Source organism: Odocoileus virginianus, chromosome 6, assembly GCF_023699985.2.
Source record: "Odocoileus virginianus isolate 20LAN1187 ecotype Illinois chromosome 6, Ovbor_1.2, whole genome shotgun sequence".
Taxonomy (NCBI): Eukaryota; Metazoa; Chordata; class Mammalia; order Artiodactyla; family Cervidae; genus Odocoileus; species Odocoileus virginianus.
The window spans coordinates 14,842,986-14,855,508 of record NC_069679.1 but is presented as its reverse complement, the minus strand read 5'-3'; the positions used below and the strand labels follow the sequence as shown (position 1 = coordinate 14,855,508).

General features: G+C 47.4%; 2 protein-coding genes across 2 annotated transcripts; one reads left to right on the top strand and one right to left on the bottom strand.

Annotated features, from left to right (window-relative positions):
* Positions 1-526: 526 nt before the first annotated feature.
* PSMB5 (proteasome 20S subunit beta 5) lies at positions 527-5,871 on the bottom strand. The gene is made up of 3 exons (XM_020909642.2): positions 5,498-5,871; positions 4,538-4,844; positions 527-1,031 (listed from the first exon to the last, which is right to left on the bottom strand). The coding sequence occupies exons 1-3, from the start codon at positions 5,693-5,695 to the stop codon at positions 745-747; spliced, it is 792 nt and encodes a 263-aa protein (XP_020765301.1). The 5' UTR covers positions 5,696-5,871; the 3' UTR covers positions 527-744.
* A 4,618-nt stretch (positions 5,872-10,489) lies between these two features.
* On the top strand, positions 10,490-11,411 carry PSMB11 (proteasome subunit beta 11). Its single transcript, XM_020909974.2, has one exon. The coding sequence runs from the start codon at positions 10,539-10,541 to the stop codon at positions 11,409-11,411; it is 873 nt and encodes a 290-aa protein (XP_020765633.2). The 5' UTR covers positions 10,490-10,538.
* Positions 11,412-12,523: the final 1,112 nt, after the last annotated feature.

The window sequence follows — 12,523 nt, the reverse complement described above, 5'->3', positions numbered from 1 at the left end:
TGTTTCCTGCCCAGGATGCTAGAAGTCCACAATCATTTCCCTCTGTCTCCCACAAACACACACCACAGGGCCAGAAGGACAGGCATCACCAGGCTCGTGGTCACTATGCTTTCACACACACCTCTCTGTCCTCTCTGTTCTCAGGGTCAAAGCCTCCCTTTCCCAACTGGCTTACCCTCCTCACCTCTCGGCTCTGCATGTGGCATCAGCCTCCCTCCCCGCAGCACAGGCGGGAGCTTTTTCCTCGGCAGCTCTGCCTGGAACAGCCCTGTGCATCTTTCCACCTCATCAACTTTTCATCTCTCTGCAAACGGAATCAAGACGTCTCTCCCTCCTCCCTGCCGCTCTCTCCTTCTCCTTTGTTATTAGCTTCATGAGTGGGGATGTTAATGTATTCACTAGACAATGTTTTCACACCGCTGTTTCCTGTAATTACAGTCCCTTCCCTCCCACTGTCCCAGCCCATTTGACTGTAAAGTGCTTGGAGGAGGGACAGTGTGGAGAAAAGACGCAAAACAGGCTGAGGTCGAGTAGTGTCATGTTAACATTCAAGAAAGTAAAACCAATAATTACCTCTGCAGTAGCTCATTAACAGCTGGTAACACATGGAGGTCAATGCACCAGAGATTTAAAAAAATGTGATCGATACAACTGGGGACCCCCTCCACTAGAGGATGGGGAACTGTACCCTATTACCAACAATAGTCACCCCCAAGAAATGCAAGCAGCCACATCCATCCTCCTTCAGTGGGTAGATCCACTATACTTGTCATGTAGATCAGCGACATTGTCACTGGAGACCCGGATCCAGCCATCCTCCCTGACATGGTAGAGGTTGACTGAACCTCCTGAGTAGGCATCTCTGTAGGTGGCTTGGTAGATGGCTCGACGGGCCAGATCATAGGCCTCCTCCACCTCCAGGTCATAGGAGTAACCCCGATCCATGACCCCATAAGCATATACAGAGCCAGAGCCTACAGAGAAGGTGGCCCCCGAGATCCGGTTTCCTTCACTGTCCACGTAGTAGAGGCCTGGAAAGAGAGATGAGGTTAGTAAGAAAACAATGATCACCTCTTCTGACATCTAATTCATCTTTAAAGGCAACAGTTCTCCTTTCGTCTTGAAACCCAGGGAGACCAACAGAAATTCAAGAAAATAGCACTTCTATAAAATTACCAAAAAAAGGGGGAAGAAATAAAATTAAATATGAATACTTCAGGATTCTACACATTCCACTCCATCTCACCTAACATTACAGTTACTGCCTTGTCTGTCTTCTTTGTACAACCAAAAAACTAGTATAATTCAAATGACTTCGGTTTCAAGCACAGAACTTCAGGCACTGTGGGAGATAATGTCTGAGACAATCCTAACCCTCAAGAGTTCAGACTATTTGGGAATATTATCTGGACAAGTATGCTATCTCTTCTATCACACAGTAAAAGAATAAAGTCTAGAATTCTAAGTCATATTGTAAAGAACCTGCACAGTATAACATGGTAGCCATCAGCCACATGTGACTCAACACTTGAAATGAAGCTAGTACCTTCCACATATGTGGGAGTGATAGTCTTTTGGATCTATCAGGTTAAATAAAATATATTATTAAAATTACTTTTCCTTTTCAATTTTAAAAACATGGCTACAACATAAGATTACATGTACGGCTCACATTATATTTCTATCGGACAGTACTGGTATAGACTAAACAGTTGGCCAGGCCCACCGCCTTTTTTTTTTTAATTAAAAAAAATTTATCTTTCTTTTTTCTGGCCACATCGTGCAGCTTGCGAGATCTTTAGCTCCCCAAACCCAGGCCCTCTCAGCAGTGAAACTGCACAATCCTAACCACTGGATCAGGAGGGAATTCCCCCAAGTGCCTATTTTTATAGTTTTTTCTGGAACACACCTACAACCATTTGTGTATAGATTGTCTAGGACTGCTGTTATGCTAAAACCAAGCTATGTAGTTGAAACAAAGATTACAGAGCCTGCAAACCTAGAATATTTACTTACATTTGGTCCTTTATGAAAAAGTTAGCCAACCTCTAGTACAACAAAAAGTTAGACACAGATTTAATAAAATTTTTATCACTTCCATCTGCCCCTGCACCTCTCCAGCTGGATGCCTTTGTCACCAAATCCATACTTAAATTTTCTGTCCTCAAATACTTCCAGTGGTTCTCCCCTACAGACCAAAAACTCATCACTCTTCTGCCCTACCAATCCACTTCCTTCTGTATTTTCAAATTCTGTCAATGCATCACTAATATTTTTCCTATTTCAGTGGGTCTCAACACTAACTATGCATCAGCATCATCTAAGGAAGTTTTTTTTTTTTTGGCCAGGGCATGTAGCTCCCAGGACCTTAGTTCTCTAACCAGGGACTGAACCTGGGCCCCTGGCAGTGAAAGTGTCAAATCCTAACCACTGGACCGCCAGGGAACTCCAGGTATTTTTTAAAAGATGCCAAGGACTTAACCCAGGTATTGTTTTTTAATTGGTCTGGGTGGGGGACAAGCACAGAGCTAGATTCTGAAGTTCTTCAGGTGTTCACGATACAAGCCAGGTTGAAAAGTATGGCCCTTATCAGTTTCCAGGTTCCGATGGTTCTAACATCGAGCCCGTCCTCAGGCCCACTGCCACTACCTTGCCAAGCCAGTGCACCATCTGGTTCCAATTTCCCTTTCTGGCTCTCTGGCTCACTACTCTGCTTCACACATTTTTTTAGCTCCAATTAAACAAGACTTCCAGTTACTCCCCGCAAGACCTCATGCTTCTTCCCCCTCTTTTGTTCATATGTTTCTTTTTTCACATCCAGGAAAATGAGACCTACCTATGAAGCCTTCCCCAGTTTCTCCCATCAGAAGCAATTCTTCCACCTCCTTAAATTCTTTCAGCATTTTACTCGTTCTCTTTAAAGTGGTATTCATCTCATTCAGCCTCACATGAAGTAATCTGGGATCCTTTCTCAGTCTGCTTGAGGCCAGGGGCTGACTCATCCTGAACAGGACAACTTGTCAGGAAGGCTTCTCTGAGACAGTACAATTTAGGTTAAGCTCTGGCTTCCTGGGTTTTCCTTGCTAGCCAGTTTTTGTACTCTTTTATACTGTTATCCACCACCTGGGACCAATCCAATAGCTAACAGTACAAAACATTTCCAAAATGCCTCCCTAGACTGCACAAGAGGTATGGAACTGTTCTTTCACACTTTTCAAAGAGAAATGTTTCAATTTCCAAAGTAACAAACTGAGCTCCTCTCTCATAGGCACTTTTAAGTCTCTCCTCATCCATCCTCTATTGAGGGATGAACTAATATTCTCCAAAGCAAATGAAAAAGTGGTGGGTATTCTACATTGATCAATAGAGGAAAACTACTAGGCATTTAGAAAGGTAAATGAGGGAATTCCCTGGCCATCCAATGGCTAGGCCTCTGCACTTTCACTGCAGAGGGCACAGGTTCAATTCTTGGTCAGGGAACTAAGAACCCACAAGCCACAAGGTTAAAAAAAAAAAAAAAAGAAAGAAAGCAGGTAAATGAATGAAGCAAAAACAACAGGAGGAAAGATTATTTTCAAGCACCAAAGGGGAAAATCACACAAAATGTGACTAGCTATATTCCAGCTTGACTAAAGGGACATTCAAAATTGGCTGAAGAGAACTGCTGTCAGATACAGTCTGAATTTCCTGGCAAGGATTTTATATACTAGGAAGAAAAACAGGTTAAGGAATTATTTTCAGAGACAACAGGACCGAGGTGATTATATCAAACAAGGAAAGGAAATGGGCCCAAAGGGCCCCTTCTAGGCCAAAGACTCTCTACAGGAAAAAAGGGAAAAGAAATGACTAACGTTTGAGTAGTTACTTGGTTTCATTGTCCAATATGGTAGCCACCAGCCACATGTGGCTGCTGAGCTCTTGAAATGACGTTGACACACGCCAAAATGATATTTTAGTTATTATGGATTAAGACAATTGTTAAAATTAATTTCACCCATTTCTTCTCACTTTTAAAATAAATCCATTAGAAAAAAGTAAAATTACATGTTACATATGTAGCTCACGTTTAATTTTTTAATTTATTTTTTAATATCTAGCTCACATTATTTCTATCAGATAGCACTGATTAGAGTTTTTGTGTCTATTACCCAATTCTTTTTTTTTTTAATTACCCAATTCTTAAATACAACTCTTTGCACGTCTTATCATTTTACAGGAGACACTAGAAGGAGAAACAGTTTATGTGCCAGACACTGCATATTTGACATGTATTGCCTCATGGAACCTATATAAGATGATGAAACAGGCTGAGAAAATAAACCACCTGCCCTAAGTCACATGGATGATCAATGACACAGCTAATCTACCTCTGTGTCCTTTCCTACACTACATCTCTTCTTTGAACAAAGAGAAGGAAGGACAGAGAACTAATCAACACATCCTTAGCACTGACATATGCTCTTTCATTCACCTGTTCATGCAACCCTTCCTCTCTGTAATGGCAGCCCAAGAATCACACAGTTGCAGCTTAACTTACCAGGGCCTCTCTTATCCCAGCCACAGATCATGGTGCCCATGGACAGCCCCATGCCTTTATACTGATACACCATGTTGGCAAGCAGCTTGGAGGCAGCTGCTACAGAGATGCGTTCCTTGTTTCGAAGCTCATAGATTCGACATTGCCGAGCCAATAGCCGCTCCCAGAAGCTGCAATCCGCTGCACCCCCAGCCATGGTGCCCAGCAGGTAGGGATTGATCTCTATCACCTTCTTTACTGTCTGGGAGGCGATGTAGGCACCGGCTGTGGCCCGGGAATCTGCTGCAACAATGACTCCGTGGCGAAACTGTTAAGATCAGAGAAAACACAAGCCAGGGGCCACATCAGACCACAAAAACATCACCGTGACATTTCTTTATGCATTGATACAACCCCTGAACATCTCTGTCGCTGCTGTTTTATACTTCACAACATACTTTCCCACTTATATGTCACTGGAGCTTCACATCAATAGCTTGAGGTGAGATTACCTTCACTTGCTGGCTAAGGAAACAGGCTCAATGAGATCGAATGACTTACCCAAGATCACAGAGCCAGTTATTACAAAGCTAGGCCAGGAATCCCAATTGTCTGGCTCCTATTAGAGTGCCTCCTCCCACCAACTTTCCTCCTCAAGCCATAACGTTTCAGTTACCCTGACCTATCCGGGCGACTCAGTTTCCAAAAACTTTGGGATCGCCTGGCAATCAATCCAAACGGCCTCGAAATCCTTTTCCCACTCACCCCTTTCCCCAGCCCCACCTCCGCCCCGCTCCCGCCAGAGCGAGAACCGACGCCTCCCGGGCCAATGAGACAGCGAAACTGCCAGGGTCGGGGCTAGAGGCCCGAGCCTCCGCCTGAGCTTCGCGGCCGCGGCCAAGGCGGGTTCCGGACCGGCTGGGAGGCCGGGAAGGGCGCAGGCGAGCGGGATTCAGCCCGGCGCGGCGGCTATGTCTGCACCTTGAAGGCCAGGGTGGTGGTTCCATGAAGCATTTCAATTCTCGGCTCCTCTGGGACACCCCAGCTGGGCGCGGCCAGGTTCAGCCCATCGCTGGGACTGCCTGGACCCAGGTCCAGCAGATCCGCACGACCCCCGAGTCCAAAAAACCCGCGCCGGTTCACCGGTAGCGGCCTCTCCAACACACTGGCCAGCGCCATGTCTAGTAAGGGCAAAGGGAACTGCCTGCCAGAACGCCTAGCAAAGAACGGCCGGGCAACGCCTCGCCGTCACAGCTTCACTCCCTATTAAATCTATCCCGGGGAGGAGCCATTTTAAGTCCTGGCAACCACGCCTCCAAACGCAAGAGCCAGATGTGAGTAGTTATTTTCACCAAGGAGGAAAAAAATAAATGGCTTCACTCCCCTTAAATTATAAAGGGGTGTGGCTGACATCTTGACTTTGGCCACGTAACCAACACGGGATTAGATTAACCTCAAATTCATAGGAAGCAAATGCAAACGTCAGGTTGAGGGAGGGAAGTGGGGCCGGCCATCTTTGAGAAGGGCGTGACTGGATGAAACTCTGTTCTATACCGGTAGCGGTAAATCGGCCCCGCCCCGCCCGGTGTCCAAGCAACAATTAACATCTATACCTTTTCAGCGGTCTGTTAATGTGACTGAAGTTGCCATTTTGTTTAAGGGCACTCTAATACTGGGTAAAATAATGATCTACTCTGAGGCCATTTTCCTATGAAGTTACTAAAACCACAGTAGTTTGAGTTAGAAAGCGCAACAAGCATGAGAGCTATACCTCTTGTTTTTTGATAGCATCAATCGCCACGGTAGCCAGGTTCTCTAACAGCAACCAATTTTTAAGATTCAGTGTTGTCTTTACTCCCACCCCCTGGTGGGAATTCTAATAAGTAATGAATTGCCCAAAAGGCAGATAGAAGAATAAAGAAGGAAAAGCAAAGGGCCCAGTTAATTCACAGACTGGATTCGCAATTCAGCTCCTGAATAACTGAGTCAATAGTAATTTACCATTTCAGAGCCTGGAGGAGAGTTGAGGCTCCATAAAGATGTACCAAGAGGTTTCCTGACTTAATCTTGCTAAGACAAGCCCTTATTCAAGAACGTGCTGTGTTTCATTGTCTCTACCTCTCTCCACCCACCTTCATTTTTCAACCCTTTTGGGAACTATAACAAGCAAAGAAGTGGGCAAATGTATGAAGTGTTGCCTCCTGCTTTACACTTCTGTGAAGTCAGTGTCTAGTCTTCCTTGTTGGATTCCAGCAGCAACATCTATCACTATCTAAATTCCTCTTTCCTCTGATGCCCAACTCAGCCCCTCCTCTTTCCAGCAGACTCTGCATGTGTTGTATTTTTAATGCTGAAATTTGGCAACTCTTTCCAAACCCAACCATCAGAATGTAATGAAGCAGAAGATCCTTATGTGGGTCTCACACTTGGATGGTGTGGAAAGTGCAGAGTGCTTCTGTTTATTGAGCACATATTATTTTGCAGTCACTCCTCCAATGCAACTAATCCTCCTGACTTCTCTCAGTGGTTCTTTCCCTCTGCTACTAATGGTGTCTGTACTTTTCTTAAGGCATTTTTATATTTTAACCTGGTTGTAAATATACATTTATCTCCCACTGGATTGTGAGCTTTTAAAGACAGGTATTTCTCTGGAATTCCCTGGCAGTCCAGTGGTTAGGTCATGGTGCTTTCACTGCCAGGGGCCTGGGTTTGATCCCTGGTCAGAGAGCTAAGATCCCACAAGCCAAGCTGTGTGGCAAGGAAAAAAAAAATCTGTAAAGACAGGTATTTCTCTGTGCCAACTATATGCTTAATATATGTTTTTCAAATAAACACGTGAAAGGATGACAATATTGTTCTTCTAGTCACAGAGGCTTGAAGTCTTGGCTCATACTTGACAGCTCCTGTTCCTTTCCTCCACATCCACTAGATGCCAAGTCTTGTTCATTCTCCCTTCACAGTGCTGCTCACATTCTTCTTCATTGCAATTGATATTGCCTTTGGCTTCTTGTCTTCTCAATCCTGAATTACTGAAATATTCTCCTAATTTTTCTGGGCCCAAATTATGTTTCTAATTAATTCTGCACAGTGCCAGGTTGATTTTCTTAAAACATCATCTTGATCTTATCATTTACCTGCTTAAAAATCATCTATAAGGTTCAGCTCCTCAGTATGACATTCAAAGCCTTCCAGAATCTGTTCCCATTTTACCTTACATTAATTCTCTACTCTAAGGTCCCATTCAGGGAGACCTCAAAAAAGAGAGGTACAAATGATCAGTGCTGCAATGGGTGGGAATATAAACTGATACATACCATGGAGAATAGTATGAAGTTCCCCCCACAAAAAAAAATAATTAAAAATAGACCTACCATATGATCTAGTAATTCCATGTCTGGGTACTTATTCAAAGGAAATGAAATCACTATCTCATAGAGATAGCTGCAATCCAATATTCACATTTTTCACAATTACCAGTATATGAAAACAATTATCTATCATCAATGTATGAACGCATAAAGTGTTATATATGTGGTAGAATATTATTCAGCCATAAAAATGGAGATCCTGCCATTTGTGATGAGATGGATGAAACTTGAGGGCATTATGCTAAGTGAAAGAAGTCAGGCAGAGAAAGACAAATACTGTATGAGCTTACTTATATGTAGGATCTAACAAAGCCAAACTCTTAGAAACAGTAGATTGGTGGTTGTCAGAGGCTCAGAGTTGATAAAAATGGGAAGATGTTGGTCAAAAGTGTACAAACTTCCAGTTTTAAGAGGAATGAGTTCTGGAAATCAAATGTACAGCACAGTAACTATAGTTAACAATATTCTTTTGTATACTTGAAAGTTGCTGAGAGTAGATCTTAAATGTTCTTACCATAACAACAAAAATGATAATTATGTGAGGTGAAGGATTTGTTAACTATACATATCGCAGTAAATGTTTTGCGATACATACATACACAGACACATACACAGAAGTATCAAATCGTCATATTGTACACATTAAACTTAAATAATGCTATATGTCAATTATATCTCAATAGGGTTTCCCTGGTGGTCCAGTGGTTGTCTGCCTGCCAAAGCAGGGGACAAAGGTTCGAGTCCTGGTCCGGGAGGATCCCATATGCCGTGGGGCAACTACTGAGCGCTGCACTCTGGAGCCCAAGAGCTGCAACTACTGAGCCGACATGCCACAGCTACTGAAGTCTGTGTGCCTTAGAGTCCATGCTCTGCAGCAAAGAGAAGCCACCACTGGCCACAACTAGAGAAAGTGCATGTGCAGCAATGAAGATCCAGTGCAAACAAAAATAAATAAATAAATTTTACAAATTATATCTCAGTAAAGCAGGTGTTGGAGAAGAAAACAATGATAAGTGCTATAGTTCACAGGTAAGAAAGGTGGTCAGTATAGACTGGGGTGAGTTTGGGGGTCAAGGAAGACTTTGTCAAGGAAGTCTGGATTCATTTCCTTAAATACCACTTAGATCCCATTGCTTCTCAAATTCAGAGCCTCTTCTCTCTCGGCCCCTACCTGGGGAGGGTTTTCCGAATGGGTGATATCTAAGCCAGACTTGGGAGGATAAGATTCAAAAAGATGAAGGGGAGGTGGGAGATATGCTGGGAATAACATGAAGAGAGGTTGTGGTGGATGGATTAGGACTGGGTCACAGTGGGCCTTAAATGCCAGCCTGGGGTGGATTTGATCTTACAGCCCTTTAAGGTTTCTTAGTAGAGGAGACATGGGATTTGAGTGATACCTTAGGAAATCATGTCAGCTTGGAGGATGAGGTTAGAGGGGGAGCTGTAATATTTAGAAAAATGTACTCCATATGGTTCCAGAAGTAGATGTAGCTTGTCACTCCGCCCCAAACTAGTTTCTCTTTCTGAAGGGCCAGCTGTCAGTGTCCACCCTTCGCTGGTCTAAGACTTAGACTCAGTATGATGGTATCAAAGTCGGTTTTCCTCCTGCCTTGAAACTGCAAACCAATCTCTTGCCATTGTGAACTGTTGGGCAGGAAGGGGACCAACAGATCCTTTCAGCTACATCCTCAGAACTTTAGCACCAGTCAGAGAAGCTATACTGCCAGACAGCTGTCAGATGTGCCACGCTTGTATGCAGATGGAAGTTCATGCACACCCAAAGCAGAGGAGAAAAAGGTCTCCAGGTTTTAGTTCCCCTTCACCTGGCCCCACGGTGCTCTGTCAACCTGAAGGTATCTGGGTGCCCCGTACAAGGCTCTCTTGCTCTTCTTTCTTTTCTCTTTGTCACAGTCCATTTCATTTTCCCCACGTTGATCATGAGGTGAACCAGTAAGCTCAGCGTCATGGCTCCCTGACCCCATCCCCCTGAAGAGTGAACCCAGCATCGGGGACTCCTGCCACAGTGGGTCCATGGCAATCTATTCTGTTTTGTTTTGTTTTGGGGCCATGTCCTGTGACTTGTGGGATCTCAGCTCTGTGACCAGAGATCGAACTCAGGCCATAGCTGTGAGAGCCTGGAATCCCAGGGAACCTAGTCTGACTGTGCCATCACACTGACTAGTCTTTACCTTTCTGTATCCTGCGGGCCCTTTCAGGGAAGGAACAGGGCTTCATTTATCTCTGTGCCCAGTGCCGCCCACAGGAAAAACAAGAGGAACCCAGCTCTGCTCCTTTCACGGGTGCCCCCTGTCCTTTGCAGTTACCCAGCCCCCACCCAACTCCAGGTGTTTGGGGGATGACAGACAGGTGACTCCTCCGGTGACGCTCAGGTGTGTCATGGGCAGCGTCTCCCCAGCGCTGAAGACTCCACTGGCCTCATCCTGTTCCCCCCTCAACAGTCCTCCGAGGGGGAGGGCGCTGCTCCATCAGCCAGTCCCAAAGCCTGGTTTGGGTGTTGGGAGAAGCCACAGATCACACACCTTCCTGTATGGTTCTGGCTGCAGCCCAGCTTCTCCTTACCATCTCTCTTCCTCCACCCAGCCCAGCTCACAGATCCCTGCCTTGCTCCTTCCAACCTTCGCTGGACCCCAGGGATGGCTCTGCAAGATGTGTGCAAGTGGCGGGCCCCCGACACCCAGGAAACCTTCCCTCACCTGCCTCAGGCTGGCGGCTGGGCTGTGCCCCGAGGCTGGGACCCTCAAGCCTTCCTGCAGACTCACGGCCCCAGGCTGGCCCATGGTACCACCACCCTGGCCTTCCGCTTCCGTCATGGGGTCATCGCTGCGGCTGACACCCGGTCCTCCTGTGGCAACTACGTGGCGTGTCCAGCCTCACGCAAGGTCATCCCGGTGCACCAGCACCTCCTGGGCACCACCTCTGGCACCTCGGCTGACTGCGTCACGTGGTACCGGGTGCTGCAGCGGGAGCTGCGACTGCGGGCACTGAGGGAGGGTCAGCTGCCCAGCGTGGCCGGTGCTGCCAAACTTTTATCAGTCATGATGTCGCGCTACCGGGGGCTGGATCTTTGTGTGGCCACGGCCCTGTGTGGCTGGGACCGCTCTGGCCCTGCCCTCTTCTATGTCTACAGCGATGGCACCTGCCTGCAGGGGGATATCTTTTCAGTGGGCTCTGGGTCTCCCTATGCCTATGGTGTGCTAGATGGCGGCTACCGCTACGACATGAGCACCCAGGAAGCCTACGCCCTGGCCCGCCGCGCCGTGGCCCACGCCACCCGCCGCGATGCCTACTCTGGGGGTTCTGTGGACCTCTTCCACGTGCGGGAGACTGGATGGGAGTATGTGTCCTGCCATGATGCCTGGGTGCTATACTCTGAACTGCAGAAGCTTCCAGGGCCAGAGAAGGAACAGGAGGAGGAGGAGGCCACCCCCGACGGAGCTGGCGAAGGCAGAGAACCGTCTGTGGGGCTGGCACCTGGGGACTTGAAGGTGCCCACAGAGAGGCTGTGAGCAGCAGCAGGATCTGGGGGGCCCAGCCCAGGGTGGGAGATGGGGCCACAGGGGAAGCAGACTCCCAGCATCGGGGTCCTGCTCTCCTGGGTTGCTGGCTTCATTTGTTCCAAGTTTCCATCCCTTTCTCTTCCCCGAGCTATTGACCTCTCTGTCTGATTTGTTCCTGTTGGCGCCCAATAGATTGATCTGGCCTCCTTCTCAGCACCGAGTCCGTCTTTCAGCAAATACTGCACACCGGCTGCACGCCAGATGCTGTGCTAAGTGCTACACCCTCTTTTCTTGCCATCTTCCTTTCTGCTATTCCCCATCCTATCCCCAGTCTCTCTTCTTCCTCTTGTTTTAGTCCTTAGCTCAGCTTCAGAGTCTTTGCCACTTTCTCACCTGGATGGTGCGGGGGTGGGGGTGGGGTGGTGGGAGGGGAATGGGGGGGGATGGTAGCCCCCGAGGGCCCAGGCTGGAAGGGGCAGGGATAGTGCAGCATGAACATCTGGGGGTAAGTGATGGGCTCCCACTACTGCTTTCCTCCTCTGCCAGCACCCCCCACTTGACCCTGATGACTCTGATGATGACTCCTTTACTGAACGCAGTTTTCATGCTTAACTGTTTAAGGTTAATGTGATCCTCACTTGACAGAAGAGGAAACAGGTTCAAGGAGATGTGTGACTTGCCCGAGGTGACCCGGTCAGTGCAGAGATGAGGCTGCGATCCAGGCCATCCACTCCAGGGCTGTGCTTCTTCTGCACAGCTTCTCTCCCCGGGCCTCTTCCTGTGCCTGGGAGGGATGTGGGGGAGAGGGCAGCTGGGCCCGGCCCCTTCTTGCTGGCCAGGGAAGAAGGAACCTGGAGGAGCCCAAGGGCCTGGAGGGTTGAGCCCAAGAAGCATCCCCTGTTGAGCCCCCTCTGTCCTCTCTTACCAAGGCCTGAGTCATCAGCACCCCACAACCCCAACCAGTGCGCTCCGGCTTCTGGGCCTGTTGTGGCTGCTGCCAGACTTCTCCTGCCGTCCCTTCACCTTCTCCCCAGCCTCTCCTCCCGTAGCTCCCTCCGGGCATGAAGAAAAGAAGGAGATGGCTGTGCCAGGGGGAGCTGCTGGGTTGGCGCGTCCTCTCC